Source organism: Elephantulus edwardii, unplaced genomic scaffold (genome assembly GCF_000299155.1).
Source record: "Elephantulus edwardii isolate Elephantulus edwardi_28Jun2011 unplaced genomic scaffold, EleEdw1.0 scaffold00092, whole genome shotgun sequence".
Classification (NCBI taxonomy): Eukaryota; Metazoa; Chordata; class Mammalia; order Macroscelidea; family Macroscelididae; genus Elephantulus; species Elephantulus edwardii.
Window position 1 is genome coordinate 3,421,567 of NW_006399842.1, and position 19,035 is coordinate 3,440,601.

At 42.9% G+C, this 19,035-nt stretch overlaps 1 protein-coding gene across 1 annotated transcript in view; it reads left to right on the plus strand.

Moving 5' to 3' along the window:
* CDK5RAP2 (CDK5 regulatory subunit associated protein 2) overlaps positions 1-19,035 on the plus strand; it is a 252,415-nt gene that overhangs the window by 164,989 nt on the left and 68,391 nt on the right. Inside the window, exons 21-24 of the mRNA XM_006890751.1 lie at positions 2,092-2,500; positions 8,263-8,497; positions 13,573-13,698; positions 17,546-18,131. Coding sequence (XP_006890813.1) covers positions 2,092-2,500; positions 8,263-8,497; positions 13,573-13,698; positions 17,546-18,131 — 1,356 coding nt within the window. The remainder of the gene's footprint in view (positions 1-2,091; positions 2,501-8,262; positions 8,498-13,572; positions 13,699-17,545; positions 18,132-19,035) is intronic.

Below are 19,035 nucleotides of genomic sequence, written 5' to 3' on the forward strand. Positions count from 1 at the left end.
TCTGCTCCACTTTCTACCGTTATTTCATCCTTCATGACACGACACACATAACAACAATAGCAGTAGTTCCTTTAGGGGGCTCTGGTGGCCTATCATGTAATGAGTTGCGCTGCCAATCCAAAGGCAAGCAGTTTGAATCTACCATTTGCTTTGAGGGAGATAGATGGGCAGTCTCTTTCGCATGATTTATAGACTCTGAAAACGTGTTGGAGGGTCAGCTGTGAGTTAAGTTCTGACTCGATAGCACTAAGTGAATGAGTAAGTGATAGTTCTTCTCTTGGCTATCGTTTCTTTCCCTGTTTCTGGTTTTGAATAGTTTAATATTGATTGAGTCCCATATGTCATCAGGGAGGATCAGTCCTTAGAAAAGCCATCTTGGCTGGTCAGTGAAAAATGAGAAAACTTTCAGTGAGATAAATTGACACAGTAACTTCAACAATGGACTTAACCATGAAAATGGTAACATTTTGTTCTGTTGTAAAAATATGGTCATCAGGAATTGGAACATATGGCAACTAACAATCACAAAGTTCACCTTAAAATATTTTCTTGCTATCATTCACAATGATTAGAGCGGTGTGTGGGTGTGTGGCGGTAGGTGGGTGGTGTTACTGTTGTGTGTATTTACACCATCGTTTTGACAGCAAATCTCATCCTGCACTCATTCTCTACACAGTGACTGTGCCACTGCGTCTAAGAGAGCCTTCAGCCAGCTCCTCTTCCCTTAGCTTCACTGCTGAGACGCTTTTTGGGTTATTCCTGTCTAACTTTCCAACCTCACCCTTTTATTCTTTACACTGTTGACCCCTGTTCATACTGTTTCTCATACTTAGAGTGTTTCATCCCACCTTACCCTGCCAACCCTTTATCACCTCGCTAAGTCCTTTCCTGCTATTCTCCTTAAACACTAGCACCCCAGGAAACTCACCCCTACTTCCACACCACATGTGTTTACCTTTTTACCTGTGGAATAATGACCTGTTTACATGCCCCCATTCCAATACCAGTCCTCGTGAGTTTTGTATCACCAGAGCCTAGTACAGTGCCTGGCCCAGGAAACCCACTGACAAGGAAACTAGTCTTCATGAACTCCTCCACATTGGGCACCACACCAGGTATTTTATACACTGACTTAGTTGGATTCCTCACAAGCCAACTCTGAGATAAGAATTTGGGTAGAAGTTCTTTTATTGGGATGTGATGCCAGAGATCAAGATTAAGACATCAAAGAGAGTAAGATAATGGATGAAGGTAAACCAAGAAGGGTTTGCTCCTGTGCAGAGCTCGGTACTAATCCGGCTGGGCACTGCATGAGTACACTGGGACTGGGTAGATTGTCCCTCTCTAAAGCTGGAAGGCTTTAGAGTTGGCCCGCCAACTTTCTTCCTCAGTGATTGAGGATTTCTCCCCTCAGAGGTATAAGCTGGTCCACATAAGCACACTGCACTGCTGTGTGGCTCAGAGAGCTTTGGAGAAATGCCCATGGCAGCAACGCGATGTAGTGACGGCTGGAGGAGCCTTTGGTTACAACTGAAATCAGAGGTGGGCCAAGGGCACATGGTCAAGGACATGCAAAACGTCCATTGCTGGTAGACTATTATGTTGAATTATCACAATTTAATAAGTAGAAGAAGACTATAGAGGGAGACTTCCTTTCATAGAAGGACAGAATTTTAAGCCTTTTTTTTTGTCTGACTTCAAAACCCCCATGCTTTCCTTCCTGTTTGGTCTGTTTACAGGCATCTCTTCACTCACCACCTACTCATTGAGCACTGATTGTGTCCATGACTGGCCAGAGGGCACTGATTGACCTTTCGGTTTGGCCATTATTTTATACCTTGTGTTAAATTAATTTTACTTCTGCTATTTTTAAATTAGTAATACCTACCTTGTATTGTTGTCTTGAGGTTATCTGGGGGGAAAATACTTAGTATGAGCTCATGGTGGGAGCTCAGTGTGCTTAGTTGAGATAGAATCTGGAGAAAAGTTGGTGGAACCTTGAGGAACTGGGCAGGGGATAAGTTTTTATACTGAGGTAAGTCTTTGCCAGAAAACTTAACTGTCCCACTTCCTTCCATTTTGGAAAAACAGGCCTGATCTTCTGCAAACATTGCACAAACTACTTCTGCAACAAATGTACTTGAAAGAGCAGAAAGTTTCTGGAGAAAAACGTGATGGTAAAACCAAGACGTCACTTCAGCAAATGGCCATCCAACTGAGAGGTGAACTCAGACGTTTCATCCAAGCCAACTCATTTTCCAAGCCTCAGGATGAGCGGCCGTCACCTTGGGAGGCCCAGAAAATAAAGATGAGTGAAATGTCCAAGGTGGAGCTGAAAGACGCCTCGGTGCAGACCCTGATCATGGAGGGTGACACTGTCCGATTCACACATGAAGGAATAAGAAAGCCGTGGAAAGGAAAACCAACAGATACTATGTTGAATGCTGAGCATCAGCAAGAGAATATCACTCCCTTTTCTGTCCCAAGTGCAATCAGCAAAGTAAGTTTTTCTTTTTTTTCTTCATCTTTCTTTACATTTGTTGTTGTTGTTAGGTGCCATCGAGTCACAGACGACTCATAGTGACCCTATGACTGAAAGACCTGAGCACTGTTCATAGAGTATCCGGAGGCAAGCCATTTCGGAAGTGGATGCCACTGCTGCTTCCAGGCTTATTTTAATCAGGAAGCTCCACCAAACACTGTCTGCCATGGGTAACCGTTATCACATTTGGCACATCAGTGTCACAGTGTTTACATTTACACGCTCTTAATGTAAGGCCAGTGAAATAGAGGAAGACCCTCAAGGTGATGAATTGACACGGTGACTACAGCAGTTAGCTCACGTGTGTCAGAGATGGGGAAGATGGCACAGGACAGGACCAGGTTCAGATGTGTTGTTCTTAGGGTAGCTAGGAGTGTACTCCACTTGATGCTACCTAACAATGTCATGACAAACAGTTCTGTTTTGAAAAATTCACTTCGCATCTGAATCCAGTTTTTATTTTCTATAATGGGAAGGTCTAGTGTCACCTCCTTCCTGAATTATCCATGTCTTCCACCTAGAGGATGCATCCTTCTCACCTTCCCTGAAGTGCCACCTTGTTCCCTCTTCCCCACCCCTCTGACTGTCCTCTCCCACTGCATCGTCATCTCCTTTGTCTGTACCTCATGTAGCTATTTTTCTTGTAAAAATAGAATCATGGTTATCCCCATGTCTTCATCTTTCTCTTTCACATTATAAATCTGTGATGTCTGGATGAGATTCTGTTGTGGGGATGTGCCCAAACTGGTACAGTTCTTACCTTCTGGTAGACATTTACTTTTTATACATCATAATAAAATCATCAGAAACCTGACTTCAGGGGTGGAGGCAAGAACCTCAGGTATATTTGGCTCAGACTTTGCGACTGATGGATACTCCCCTGAGGATTTTGTCTGCATCTTTTTACTGCCTTCCAGTGCTTCTTAGAGATGAGGAAGCTAAAACCGCAGCGATGCTCTTCTTGTTAGATGGTGGTTAAAGGCTCATGCTGGCACTCTCACTAAGCTACGCTCCATGGGCACACCCTTTCCCTGCATCAGCTGCCTTCCAACCGTGGTGGCCCAGAGTGATAGCATCTTGTTGAATTGTGTGAATATCTGTGTGTTTATTTTGCATCAGTCAAGATACTGTATCTCTTGTAAGCATCTCCTAAAATGCCATCAGTATGCACCCTGGAAAATTAAACTCTCTTAGCACTGTTTGCTTCTCTTACTCAACTTTCTTGCTGGGAGGGGTTGGGAATGAGAATCCCCAAAGCAGAGAGATGGTGAGTGTTCCTGTAAGAAATAGGTCATGTTTCTAATAGATTCCAGCAATGGCGGTTGGTGTTCCTTTTTCTGATGGGTATTTTGTATCTGAGAAATCAACTGTACACATTGCTTCATAGCATCAGAATGGAGAATTAAGTTTATTTTCTGACCACTAAATTACTGCTTTTGTGCATACCAAAAGAGAGTTAGATATATCATTAGCAAAATTGCTGTGGTTGTTTTAAATTATGCACCAAAAACTGTAATTTCTAGAAGAGGGTTTTCTAAAGATATCAGTAGGAAAAGAGAGAAAAAGACACTGCCATTATATTAATGGTATTCGAGATGCAAATTTGTGCAATTTGGCTAGAATAGGAATGCTCTCTTCTGCCCCAGCTCCTTCAGTTTGTGTGTGTTTGTTAGGGAACCTAGGAGGTTTTCCCCACCCCCATCCCTCCATGGGAGATGTCATCTTGTGTTCAAGAAAATTGGATAATTGAACAAATTTAACTTCCCCCAATATAGGGAATTTTTCTTTTCTTTTTTAGTTTGAAGTCATCCTTTTTACTTGTGCCTTAAAGAGGAAAGCCTCTGTGTTTTGGTTTCTTTCTTTCTCTGCATTGTTTGTGCCAGGCATTGTGTCACATATTCTGTACAAATATTATCTAACTTCATGTTTTCAACAAGTATGAGTCAGATGGGCATTATCTGTGTCCTCTACATGAGGAAACGGAGGCACAGAAAATTGTCCAGGGTGACTCAGCTGGTAATTGGAGCTTTTAGGATATAAACGGCATTCTGGCTTTAGAGGAAGATGGGTTTATGAAGTTACTATTCTCAGAGAATGAGGAGTTCTCAAGCCACCAACATGACCTCCAGTCTCTGAAAAGTGGGGGAAATGTGACTTTCTTTGAGGACTTTGGTTAGTGGAGAAATTAGGAATCTAAAGTCAGAAGTCTGCTGTCCTGTTAAAAGGAATCTTCAAAAGCTAAAGGAGCAAGAAGGAGACTGAATATGCTTCCAGTTGTTTAATTATAAAGGTAAGACACTGAGTTTACCCCCAGAACAGGCCACCCAGCTGCTTTGAGTCCTTGGGTAAGTCATCTGGGCTCTCTCAGTGTCTGGAATGGGATCAGCGTCACTTAGAAACAAAGGCTGCTGTGATGGCCTCCTGGGATGATGTGTGACAGGTACCTGGTGAACTGCCATAGTACTTGGTGGGTGGTGTCACTGAGTTCCTGCCTCCCTTCAAGCCCTCCCGAGTTAAAAGTTTCATTATTGCATCTTTAATAAGGTGGTAGGTGGGGACTCTGTTCACTGCCCATAAGGTAGCATTTTCTTTGGTGTTATTTTAGAAGCGACACTAGGTTGACTGACGGCAGCCTTCCAGACTGAAATTGACTTTGGCATTTGGGCACTTGCAGATATCTTTTCTCTTGCCATATGACACACAGATTTGCATCCAAGAATAAAGATTGGTGGAGAATGAAGACCAAGCAAATGACAGTTACTCTCTAACTCTTTATAATGGAGCATCCACCTTGTTTGGTGGTCCCTCTCGCCATCAGCTCATTTGGTGGTCCCTCTTGCCATCAGTACGTTCGGGTGGTCCCTCTTGCCATCAGCTCATTCGGGTGGTCCCTCTCGCCATCAGCTCATTCGGGTGGTCCCTCTCGCCATCACCGCATTTGGTGGTCCCTCTCGCCATCTCCATTGTTCCTGTCCTTGAACACATTTTCCCCACACCTACTCTGGAATATCAGGGCAGAAAGTATCTCAGCTTCTCCTAACTGAACTCTGAGTCCTTGCATCTCAAGATCTAGTTTAAGATCTGACTGTTACCTTACTAGTTATTTGACATCTAAGTTTCTTCTTCTGGAAAACAGGCATGATAACTTCTATCCTTTAAGCTCTGAGAATGCGGAACTTACTTGAAAATGCATATTTTACATCCCACCATATTGAAAAGTCAATTCAAATTGCTCGTTATTTTGAGCAGTCTTGATGATTTTCTTATTCTCTGGGTCCTAACCTGTTTTCCTTTCAGGTTTTTACTCCTTTTTATTAAAAAAGTTTTATTGAGAGATAATTCACTTATTTAAACTGTATCATTCATTTGCTTTTGGTATGTTCATAAGATTGTTCAACCATTACCACAACCAGCGTTAGAACATTTTTGTCATTCTATCAGGCAACCTGCTTGAAAAATGCCTCCATTTGTCCTGTTTTTGTGGACTCTATAAATAATAGTGAAGTTTGTGGTGTGTGCTAGTCATTGTGCTGGAAGCTGTGATATAAGTCACTTAGATGTGTAGAGATCCTCAACACTGGAGCTTACAGGCTGCTTCAGAGGTCAGATAATAAAGTAATTGCACAGGCATTTAATGATAATGGTGTTTATGAAATTATAAGGGGCAGTGAGTATGTACAATGAGGAGACCTGAGCTCTTAGAAAGTAAAGGCCATTCTCCTGAGGAAGGGATGTTTAAACTGAGTCTTAGGCGTTATTTGGGGGGAAAAGTTTTAGAAGGGACACACTGCATAAGCCAGTGTCATGAGGTAGAAAGCAATATGACTTCAAGAACTGACAGAAAGTCAGTATGAGTGTGGCTGGAAGTTAGGGTGAGAGAGGGGCAGGCAGTAAGTATATCAGGCTGCAGTTTGGACAGGGCTTTGTAGCTATGCTAGGGAGTCTGACCATTGCTATATGGCAACTGTTGTTGTTGTTAGGTGCCGTTGAGACGAGTACAATTCTTTGCAACCCTGTGAACAGCTGATGTGAACACCGTCCTACCCCATGCCGTGCTCACAATCTGGAACTCACTCGAGCCCATTGCCGCAGTCACATGTCAGCTTTCCTGTCTTTTGCCATCTCTCCACCTTCCAATGAAAACCATTTTAAGCAGAAGAGAGAACAAACTCAAAATCATAAAATTGACCAGGCTTCACTGTTATGATAGAGACTGGCAGAACCCCCAGGTCATAACAAGGTTATGACTTCTTGTCACCCTTCCCTTGGGATTCAGTTTCTAGCAAACAGTATGTAGGCATATAAGATGATCAGTAATACCAGAGAGGAACATGCTCCATAGAACAATCAACCATACATGATAAAAGGGCAGCATATGCCCAGTGATACAGCTCAGAAGGCTGGGAGTGTTAGGAAAGAACGATGAGTGGAAACAAGAAACATTGGGAGGAAATAAGAGGAGTGCTGTTATGATGTGGGAATTGTAATCAGAGTCATGGAATCTATATGTATGGACTATTGAAGGCTAATTTGCTATATAAACTTTTGTTCATTATCACATTAAAAAAAAGAAAATAAAGCCAAATTAACCAAATTACTAGAACAGTTATAATGAGCCACTGCGTCTAATAAAGACCAAAATAAATGTTATAAAGTTAGTATTTTGAAAAAAATAATAGATTTGGTGTTTTGTTTTGTTTCTCTTCAGTGTGGAGAGTGGATTAGAGAGGACAGGAGTAAATGTGGGGAGAACATGAAAGAGACAGTTGCAGTGGACTGGCAGAGAAATTCCAGTGACTTGAGGCTAGAATGAGGACAGTGGAAAGCATTGAGAAATAATTTTGGGGGTAGAACTAGTGGGACTTGGTTGGTGAGTGATGAAAATGGGTGGTGAAAATACTTCACTGATGGCTCCCGATTTCTAGGTGGTACATTAATAGAGTGATTGATCAAGAATGAGAATGTTGAAGTAGTGTAGTTTTGGGAGTGAACATACAGACACAGGAGCAATTGAGATTTGAATTTTTCATTGACTTGGAAGTGCCTTTGAGCCATCACAAATGACGCTGTCCAGGGTGGACAGGCTGCGTGCTCTGCCCTAGGAAACATCTACTGATGTAGCCACTGAAGTAAGGCGTGGCTCTAGTTGGCAGGCAGCGATGGCAGGCAGATCAGCTTAGCATGAGGAGTGAATGGGAACTGAGAAAATGTAAGATAGGAAACATGGCAGTGTACCCCAGAAGATCATGCTAAGAAAAAGGATTGCCAAATACTGAACAGGAGTCCCTGGGGGGTGCAAATGGTGCTTATAGGCTTTGCAATTAACTGAGAGATTGGAAGTTAGAATCTACCCAGAGCTGCTTCTAAAAATAAAGACTGATGAGCTACTTCTGAGAAGTAAAAATTAGCCCTCAACACTCAGTGTAGTGCATTGCAGTTCTGACACACAAGTTGAAGTTGGCTGTACTTGGTAGCATATATTGAACACCTGGAACAAGCAGCGAAACAGTGTACCAGGGCCAGGAGAAGGCCAAGGAGGAAAAGCTTTGTAGCTGTCGATCAGAAGGAGCCTGCAAAGGCTGACACTGTGTGGGCTGGGAGAAAATACAGACAACTTTCTAAGAACCAGTTGGGCAGCCAGTTTGACTCCAGCTTTATGTGAGTGGCATCAGTACAACTGAAGGAAGCATATTCACTGCTGTACATGTGTGTATTTTCAGGATGCTAAGAAATCTCGCTTGCCAGTTCTCCTCAAACCTTCCCAGTCGTTAGGAAGCATGTATCTGCCGCCCTCTGCCACCCAGGAAGTGGTGACCCAGCTGCAGGGCCAGATCATGGAGCTGAAGGGAGAGCTGAAGGAGTTTAAAACTCGAAACAAACAACTTCACCAACGGCTAATTCTGGCTGAAGCCATGATGGAAGGGAAGCCAACATCGGACCAAATGCTGCAGAATGGTAAGCACAAAGGAAAATGTATTCTTCACGTGCTAGATAAATGACCCACCAGAACTGCCTGAAATGTCAGCCCTTGTTGTTTAGAATTACTGTCAGTTTGAGTGTAAATTTCATGAATTACCGTGGTTAATCTTGACTCTTGACAAATGTACAACAGAGGTAGCATGCTAAGGAGAGCGGGTCTGTTTTTATTTTATCCTGGAGTCTGGAGGAAGGCAACTTGGGATGCCTCGCAGATCTTGAGGACTCACTGTTTCCCTGACATGGGATTGTTCGCAGGTGCCCAAGTTGAGGGATGGCTTTAATTGGGCTCTTTTCTTTGTCTGAGTCTAAAAACCTCAGTCTGTGGCATCATGGGGGTTCTAAATGAGAGTCCTCTTTGCGGGGTTCACTGGACTGAAAGCAATCCTTGCTTGTGTTCCTCCAAGCTACCCACAAACCCTCCTTACTTTTTGTCTTCCTCCGGAAGTGACCCACCTCTCTCCTCACTTTGAATCTACTCCTTCTGCTCTCTAAGGGCCTGGACAGTACGAGTGTGTCTGGATGAGGTGGACTTGGAGGAGGAGCCTCCGGTAATGTTCTCCAGCTTAGGACAGTGGCATTCTGAGGGTTTTAAGAAGGAACCCTGGTGGCATAGTTCACAAAGTTCATAACATGCCAGGTTGCAAACAGAAAGTTGAGTCGTTGAAACCCACCAATTTCTCTGATTGGAGAAAAGTGAACAGTCTCCTCCAGTAAAAATTTACAGCCTCAGAAACCAGATGGAGGGGCACCAAGCATTGGAATCATCTTGAAGGTGGTGGTGGAGTAGGCTGGGCCCTTTGAGAATCTTTGGAAGACTATAGAATAATGCAAGCATCTAGGATCTTTATATCGTCTTCGGTGGGTTCATGAATCCACAAATATTTGTATCACTGTGACTCCTGATGTAAGCAAGTGAAAGTAGTAGGCAAAAGCAAAGACAAAAACCAGGGAGTGCTGGTGGCCTAGCGTCAAGAAGCTGCACTGCAATCCCCTGGCACGCAGTTTGAGGCCACCAACTGCTCAGCAGAAGGATGGGCAGTTCCCCGTTCCCCCACCCCCCAGCCTGTGTGATTAACTGCTTTTGACAACTCATCGGACAGTTAGTGATTCCAATTCTACAGTACACAACAACAACATTTCTATATACATATTTATTTGTGAAATATCTGTTGCATGCCAAGCAGTATTCTAGGCATTGGTGAGTAACACAAAATCCGTGAGTAGTTTACATTCTTTTGGCAGGAGAGAGATGGTAAATTCATAAGCAGATACGTACTGTATGAGCTGAGGATGAGTACTATGAGGTCATGTGGAATAGGAGTGGGATTTGCTAATGCACACAGAATGTCAGAGAGCCTTCCTGAGGAGGTGACATTTAAATGGGGACTGGGGATTAGGGGAACATGAACAGCTAATCATTTGGGAAATTACATTCCTAGCAGAAAGAATAACTGGGACAAAGATACTAATATTATTTTGAACTTGGAAAGTTAGATGAGTAATAAAGAAGGTACTTAAGTGGCTAGAGTGGAGTGAGTAATGGACAGAGTTGTAGAAGTGAGGTCAGTAAGGTACCAGATGATGTAGGGCTTCATAGAACATTCTAGGGCTTTATTTCTTCTTGTTGTTAGGTGCTGTCGCGTTGCCTGTGACTCATCTCTTACTCAGGATAAAGTTGAGAACTATTTGATGGCTGTGAGCAGAAGGGGGTTACATGATCATGCCTTAGACGTCAAAGTAGAAGCTGGTAAATTATGCCTGTTTTTTTAATTCTACTTGTGGCCTCTTTTCTACATATATATTTATTGGACCGTAGCCAGCCCGTTCATTTACATATGTCCAGTGACTGTTTGTTTGCCATGATGACAGAGTTGAATGGCCCACAAAGTTTAAAGCATTTACTATTTAACCAAGAGAGAAATGAACAATCTTGTTTGTTGAAACTTAATATATTCCAAATATTTTAGATACATGATCTAATTGAATCCTGCCAACATTCGTTTTTTAAAAAAATTTTTTAAAATTTTATTTTATCGTGTGTGTGTGTGTGTGTACCGTCAAATCAGATCTGACTGGTACAGGAGGAGATTGCCCCTCCTTCTTCAGCAGAGCATCTGGTGGATTCGAACCGTGTACCTCTGGGATTACAGTGCAGCTTCTTGCCACTAGACCACCAGAGCTCCCTGCCAACACTCCTTTGAGGCAGGCCCAGTAATTTTTGCCCATTGCATAGGTGAGATAAAGCATCTTGGCTTAAGGACACACTTTTACTAAAGGCTGCCTGATGTCAAAGCCTGTGTGATCCCTGCTAAAGGGGCACATTGAATGTGATTAGTTGGAAGGGTTAGAGTTACATTCATGAAGATGAGAAAGGAAGCACGGAGGCAGGCTTTGAAAACAGATCCCTGGTTTTGGACTATTTGAGATGCCTGTTGATCATCCTAAGGAGTCCTCATGGCATAGTGTGTAAGGTAGTGGGCTGCTAATGGAAAAGTTGGCAGTTCAAAACCATCAGCTGCTTAGCAGGAGAAAGATATTAACACTCTCCGGTAAACATGTCTTTCAGAAACTGCTGAAAGGCTATTTTCAGTCAAAACTGCCTGTGTGGTAGTGGGTTTTGGGTCGATCAACCATTGCAGTAGTGGTGCTGGTGGGCATTTGGGGATAGATGAATCTGAATTGGAGAATAGTGATACAGACTTAGGAAAAAGTAACATATGACTGGGATTTTAAGATGTGAAACTCGGAGACAGAGTAGATATAGATAGAGAAGAGATCTGGATACTGAGCCTGGGCCTCACTAGCAGTTAGAGGTTGGACTGACAAAGCAGCAGCTAGTGAGATAGGAGGGGAGCCATGAGAGAATCAAACTTGAGTATCTGAGTAAAGAAAGACACTCATTAGCTGTGTAGAATACTGTTAGCAGGATAAGCATGGTAAGGATTGAGGCTCAACCATTGGATTGATTTATCTCTCTCTGTGGGTTTCTTTGCTGACCTTGAAAGGACTTCTTTCAGTTACCTGAGCAGGGGTTGATTGGCATGAGTTCAAGGGAGAATGGAAGAGGATTTGGAGATAGCACGAGTAGACAACAGAGAAATTTTGTCATAAAGAGATAAATTATCATGAAGAATAGGGCAGTTCGAAGCAAAATCCTCAATGAATCTGAAGACAGTAAGTGGATGACAGCAGTGAGATGGGTAGTTGGTGGTACAGCCTGAGGGCATGAGCATTAGAGCTTGAGATTTTAGGGAGCAGAGAATGATGGGGTAGTGTCGAGCCAAGCACGCTTAGACCCTTTCCAGTGCATGTGGTCAGGGGTTTGAGAAAGAAACAGCCTGCCGGACAAACGATGTCCTGGTTCATTCGGAGTAAGAAGGCGAGATGCATGTCCAGGGAGTTTTGTCAGTGAAAGTGCCGAGTGCCGGTGTGGGGGATTGCCACAGGTTAGAGGATTTCCAGAGATGGCCCATGGTTTGGGAGTCTGGGCTTCCTGTGATAATAAAATTGACAACTCTTGTTTGTTGAAACCTAATATATTCCATATTTTTTTAAAATACTGGTTTATTTACAAAGTTTGATTAAATTGTTTTTCATACCAGATCTTTCCCATTTCCTTCTCCCTGCCATCAAATTGTGCGACTTTATGATTAACCCCTCCCTCCAGCCCATCCTCACCCCTCTGCTCACTCACTTCCCCCTTTTGGGTCCTCGTACTCATTTTACAATAATGGTTTTATAGAGTATTTGTCCTTGTGGGACTGAGTTAGTTCACTTAACATAATGCTCTCCAGTCCCTCCCAAGTTAGGTAATACTTTACAAAATCATTGTTCCTAGTATTCCGTTGTGTGAATGTACCATCATTTCTCAATCCATTTGACTGTGGTTGGACATCTGGGCTGTTTTCATGTTCTTGCGATGGTGAATAACACTGCTATGGACATTGGTGTACAAGTCTCCTTTTGTACTTCAGTTCTCATTCTATCAGGGTATGTTCCAAGCAGTGGACTAGCTGGGTCATAAGGAATTTCTGTGTTACATGATCTAATTGAATCATCTCAACATTTCTTTGAGGTAGGCACAGTAATTACGCCTGTTGAAATGGTGAGATAAAGTGACTGGGCTTAAGGACACACTATAAAAGGCTAGATTGATCCAGCTGCCTGATGTCAAAGCCTGTGCTCTTTAATGGTTCATACAGTCTGGCCATGATACTTTGTGTCTTTTATGTTGATCTGGAACCAGATGTATTTTCCTTTTAACTTTAGGTTTTCTCTGTGTTTATCATTATTCAGGTTCGGGTTAAGTTGGCCTTTGGCAGCACGGCACATCCCTCATTTCCCACCTTCCATACATTTCTTCATCCATCCATCTAGGCATCAATTCATGCATCCGGGGAGTCCTTCTCAGGTGCCCGCTGTGGCCCTCCCTCCTGCTCTGGTGATAGGAGAGAAGGAGTTGAACCAGACAGTCTACTTCCAAGAATTTCTTTTCTGCATGAGTTGAGGGAGATGGGTGTGGGTGAGGGAACAAAAAGTCAAATGATTTAATGTCAACCATAGTGGGGCCTTCAGAGAGGAAAGATGTTATGGCAAAGGTGACTCAGCCCAGCAGAGGCTCTGGTACTTTGCTAGGACTTTGCCATTTGCACTGTTGTTGCTTCTTGCTGAGACCCCAGGGTGCCTTGGCCAGCTGTTAGTTCCACGGCTGCCAGGTCCAGAAGACCCCCGGGGATGCTTTCCTTAAAGAAAGGGAGCATGAGTCTGTAGAATTCATTATCTCACTCATAGGTTTGTTTTGGTTTGGGATTTTTTTGGGGGAACTATATTTTGAGAACTTAGACTTAAACCATTTCAGACAAGCTGCGGTATATTTATGCTCTTTCTGTCCTGTTATGGCAGTTCGATAGATTAATTTTATCTTATAAATTGCATTTTTGCCTCCCCAGTGTTTTTATTTTCCCTCTTGTAGCTTTGTGTTCTTAGCCGCTTGGCTAAATTTCAAGTCAGAGGTTTTATTTCTTTTTCCTTCTCTTTCTGAATGCCTGTAGCCCAGCCCCGTGTGGGAGCAGCTTACCAGAGCAGCCCAGGAGAACAAAACGAACTGAAAACCATGCCCTGCATCTGGAAAGACAAGGAAACGGACAGCAACGATCAGCCAACAAGCTGTGAGACTGGTCAGAATTCACCCCCAGCATGTACTAACAGTTACAGTGTGGCAGCACCATTTAGGATGCTTTATGTAAAAATCATTACTAAACCTCACCACAGCCCACTCCCACTCACACATTCAACCCAGTGAACACGTGAGGAAGCAGGGGCTTTGTGAAAAGAATTCATTCGAGCTTACCTGCCTAGTGAGCAGGTTACAAGGTTTTGTTTTGTGAGGTTTTTTTTTTAAAAGATAATTTTTATTGTCTGTTGAGCCTACTGATCTGTTGGACAGACACCATTCTACCAGGTAGTGGCCTGGGGTCTGGTGGGTGTCCTGGGTTGACTGAGCTCTGGGGAGATCTCTCAGATGGCAGAGATAGTCTTCTCAGCATATTGAGGCTTGTGTGAAGCTGGTCTCCATGTTGCTGACCAGAGTTGGTCAGAGGAGAGTTTGCAGCCTACGCTGGTTATGGAAGTTGCCAGGCCGGGCTGTGGGTCAGTGGAAGAGCATAGAGATGTGAGGCCAAAGGTAAGTATTAGTAGTCCTTTCTTTTTTGAATCATGATGAGTACAAATAAATACCCAATGTTTCCATTCACCTGGAATAAACATATGATTATGCTTTTCTTTCAGCCATGAATATTTTTTTCTCCTTCATATAAAAAAATAAAGGAGAAAAAAATGTCATCTTTAACTTGGATCCAAGATACTCTTTAAGAAGTACTGTTCTTTGGACTTTTGCATTTGTCACAGGATGTCCATGCAGATGCCAGTCTCTGAGGGAAATACTGAATCTAGAACTCCTGAGTCCAGTACATATTAACCAATGGCCTTTGCCTTCCCAAGTCCTCCAGTCAGAACAGTAGACACATGGCTATGTGCTTGTGGAGTGGTCTGGGCTTTGGCAGAGTCACTAGTTAATCAAGTATAGTCTAGCTGAATTGCGGAACGTTCCAGAACTGCAGTATTTTCTATAACGTAACTAAATGGTCCTGGGGACATCTTTTGGTTTCTTAGGAGTTAGTGATTAATAAAGGCTTTCTGATTGATTGATGGTTTCCCTTTCCCTCTCAGTTCTCCGGTTACTGAACTTCTTTCACTTCTCTGAATATGCTGCTAAGCTTGTATGTACTTTCGGCTCTGTCTGAATTCCCAACAGCACCTTCATTGCTGCCTAGCTGATGCCTCATCCTTTAGGGCTCTGCTTCAGTATCAGTTTTCAAGGAAGACCTTCTAGTGCTGGCACTTTCCCTCACCAACACTTAACTTCAATCGGCATGCTCCGTAACTGCTCTTTGCGAGGCTGGAAACTGTGTTACATACACCCTTGATGCCATTTTCTTGGTACTCCCTTTGCAGATAACTGGTGAATGAAGGGAATTCCACACTCCATTGACCTTTGCCTTAAGTGTTAAGGATTCTCTTGCTTTTGGACCCCTGACACAGGAGACTCCTAAATAGAGGAAGGATAGATACATTCGGGAGCAGCATTTGGAATGTTTGAGGCAGTCTGTTAGCCTTTGGCCAGGCCTCTGTTGCTTGTTCACTCTGATTCTTGGGTGTGTTCTTAACTACACTAAGCCTTGATACAGATCTTGGCATAGAGTTGAATTCCTTGAGGGCTTGGTAAGTCTCTAGGATCACTTGTACATTCCCCTCCTCAAGCCTTCCTTGCAGTAATATTTGTGTGAAAAGCCTAAGTAGCTCCTTCAGACCATTATTGAGTTGTTTATTGAGGACTGCTGAGCAGAGAATAGCAGGACCACATTGACAGCTGATGTTAGGCTGTCAGATGCTAGGTGCTAGACTGTAAACTAACCCTCGGGCTTATAAATCAGATCCTTTCTTAGACCAATCGCAGATTTCTGTAGATTGTAGACTTTTGAAAGGCATTTCTGAAATCAGGATTATGAATCCCATCCTGAATTTTAGGTTTGTTGTGTTTACAAAGAGCAAGTTTAAAGTGGAGATCCAAGTGTATGTGTTACAGTGCACACCCTTCCAGACGTTTCAAGAAGACGAGGGTGTGTGTGTGTGTGTGTGTGTGTGTGTGTAACCATGAGAGTTGGCTACAGTCTGTATCAGAAATGGATGTTTGTAGCAACTCTTTCCAAAACAGAAAGGTTTACTTTATTTAATGTGCATTGTGAGCAGAGAGATAAGGATGAAACTAAAAGTATAAGGAGTAGAAACTGGGAATTTGGACGGGAACATAGCCTCCTGATAGTTTCTGTGTGGCTTCCCTTTGGTGAGTTGTCCAGCTCAGCTCCTCCTGCCCACCTTGTTCTTCTGTAGGTTCACAGCCTTTTGGTGTCTACCTCCAGAGATGAGCACCTCATCCTTTTTGAGTAAAAGTTGTCCATCTGGCTCTTTTACAGTTGTGTGCCAGACACTCTGTTAATCTTTGTTCACATATTGTCCTATTTAATCCTAAAAAGAAAACAAACATGAGAACCATCCTAGTGAATTTCTATCCATTTTATAGATGAAGCTACTAAGACTCAGAGGGTTTAAGCATCCTGCCTGAGGCTGTGCACCTAGTGAGGGACAGAGCCGGAGTTTGAATCCAGGCCTGTTAGAGTTCAAAGATGGATTGTTACTTTTTGTTCTTGTGTTCTACTGACTTTTAAGTATTTAACTACTCCTTACGCTGAGCTGAGTTTTCCTCCATTGGCAACAAGTAGCATGTTTTTAGTGGATAAAGACAATGTTTGGAGTCAGGCCTGAGCGCGGGGCCTCACGGCAGCGGTATGAAACATCTTTCTTCGTTTTACATACAGAGAAAACTGAGGCTGTGAGAGTAAGTTACTTGCTTAAGTAACCACAGTCTGATTTTTTTTCCCCTACAGTAAATGGTATACCTGGGTGTGATTTCACTTTTCTTTGAATTCAAAGCTATGTAAATTTTTTTTTTCCTTCTGTACCACTGTGTCTCTGAAACAAGAGTGGCTCTACTCTGATGATTCAGTTTAGTTCTAAGGAAATATTTTTTTGTGTGACTGAGTGAGTGAAACAGCTTATTCAGGGGGACATGGTAGCATCTTGTGAAAACTGATAGACCTGGAAATTGGAAGAAGACTCTCACTTGCCAAGGGTTTTAGATTATTGCTCGGTAGGAGCTCCTCTCAGCCCCTCAGTATTGAGCAGACCTTCACTGACTTGTGATCTGGCCTAGGTACTGTGTAGCACTAAAAATATGGAGAAAGGAGAGTAAGTCCGTGCCGTGAAGGAAGTTGCACTACAGCCAGGGAGTGGGACATCCAAATAAAAAAAATGTTCTAGTAATAAGTAAATAAGCCACTTCTAATTGCTAAGTTAGCACCCAAGATATAATCTATTGTTATGGGCAATATGTGTAAGGTGCTATGGAAACACAGGGAAGTAACCATTATGCATAATTTGGAGATGGCCTGTCAGAGGAAAGAAAATTCGATCTGAGTGTTGAAGGATGAGTAGGAATTCACCAAGAAGGGAAGAGGGTCAAGGGTATTCCACACAGTGGGGACAGCTTGTACAAAGCATGGAGGCAGGAAGTAGTATGGTATGTGCAAGGGGCTGTGAGTTATTTAGTAGTAACTCTCAGTGGTACCAGATGTTCTGGAAGCTTGTAGCAGACTTGGTCATGGAGAGTTTCAGGTGCTTTGATAGGAAGTTTGGTAGAGAATTTGATCCTTCAAGGTAATGATTGATTGATAAGTTTAATGTGGGAAATATCATGATTAAATTCACTTTTTAGAATAGTTTCTCAAGAAGGGAATGGGTTGAGGGGTTAAATGGGAATGACTAGAGGCAGGTAAAGTGGTTAGAAGGCTGTAGAAGTGGTGACTTTTCACCACAGAAGAAACTAACAGAAATCTATTTGATTTTCAGACTCTGAAATTTACCCACCTGGTGACCTTGCCATCTTGCCAGCATTCAAAGAGAACCCTTCCGAAGCCTGTCTGCGTACAACTTCAGTAACTTCTCCATGCGTGAGTTCTAAGACCCAGCTTTCTGTTAAAGTCAGCGAGATTGAGACTGATCAGTCTGAGCATACTGAGGCCTCCAACGACGTAGAATACTTAAAACAGAAAATCTGTGACCTAGAAACTGAGCTCAAGGGCTACCAGAATTTTCTACTTCAGCTTCAATCAGGAAAGCACTCCCAGTGCAGTGAGGCCATTATCACTGTTTTGTGTGGGACAGAAGAGGCCCAGGAAGGCTTGAACAAGCCTGAGGGCAACATTGAAGATGAAGAATTGACCTTCTCCAGTTTGCACCAAGTACATTACGTGAAACACATGAAAATCCTTCATCCTGTGGCCCCAGAGACGATTGATGGCGGGATCTTGGAGAACCTCGAACAGCAGCTGGTAGAGCAGGAATATGAGCTGCAGAAGGAGCAGAATTTGAACATGGAACTCTTCAGTGAAATCCATAACCTGCAGAATAAGTTCAGAGATCTCTCGCCATCAAGGTACATTCTTCCTCTCCTTTCTCCTGCTGGTTTAGCCTGCCGTTCCACTCTTCTGCCACTAGGTCAGGGCCTATGAGGTAAAAGTGAATGCTACCATTTAGTAGGTGAACGCTTGAAGGTCAAAGATGAAGGCAGCCAGGCTCTGCAGGGAGGTGAAATGTGAGGCCATAAAGAGCAGTGCCTGTGCACGAACATCAGACCTTAGTGTTTGCCTTCTTGAATTGACAGAGTATCTCTTTGCCCTTTTGAGGTTGAGGACTCAGGGTAAATGTTTCATAGCAGCCACTTGGTGAGTGTACTTGCTCAACTGTAATCTTTACTCCTAGACTTCGTAATGGTTTTTGCTGTACTGTGAAACTGAAACGGTGTGTCCTAGGCACAGGAGGGAAGAATGTAAATATTTACAGTATCTTTACCCTTTAGGGTCATCTTAGAGAAATAAGCCTGTGTTGGAAGAGAAGAATTCTTAAGTCATGAAGATATGTTTTATGGGCATAGACACACACAGTTTTGCTCCATGAGATAAGGCAAAAATGGGATCATTTGTAAAGCTGACCTTCATTTGTCACTAATTCGAGACAAATCATCCTTCTGAATTGTCAGAAGCCAGAATGAATTTTTTAAAACCTTCTTAGCTGTGAATTGAAGGAAGCTTGTATTTATTGAAAGTCTGTTGTGTCAGCTTCCCCCTTAGCTACTTTTACTATTTAATCCTCAAAATCACCCTGAGCAGGAGGTGCACTTAAACTTGTTTTTGTAGCTATTGTTTTAGTTCAAGTCCCTGTCATACCATTCTAACACCAGTTTCTTTATTTTCTATGAAACCAGCTCCACTTAGTGTGTGTGTCACATGACTTATCTGTTCATCATATATACATCACTTGTCAAAGGTCATCATCATTTT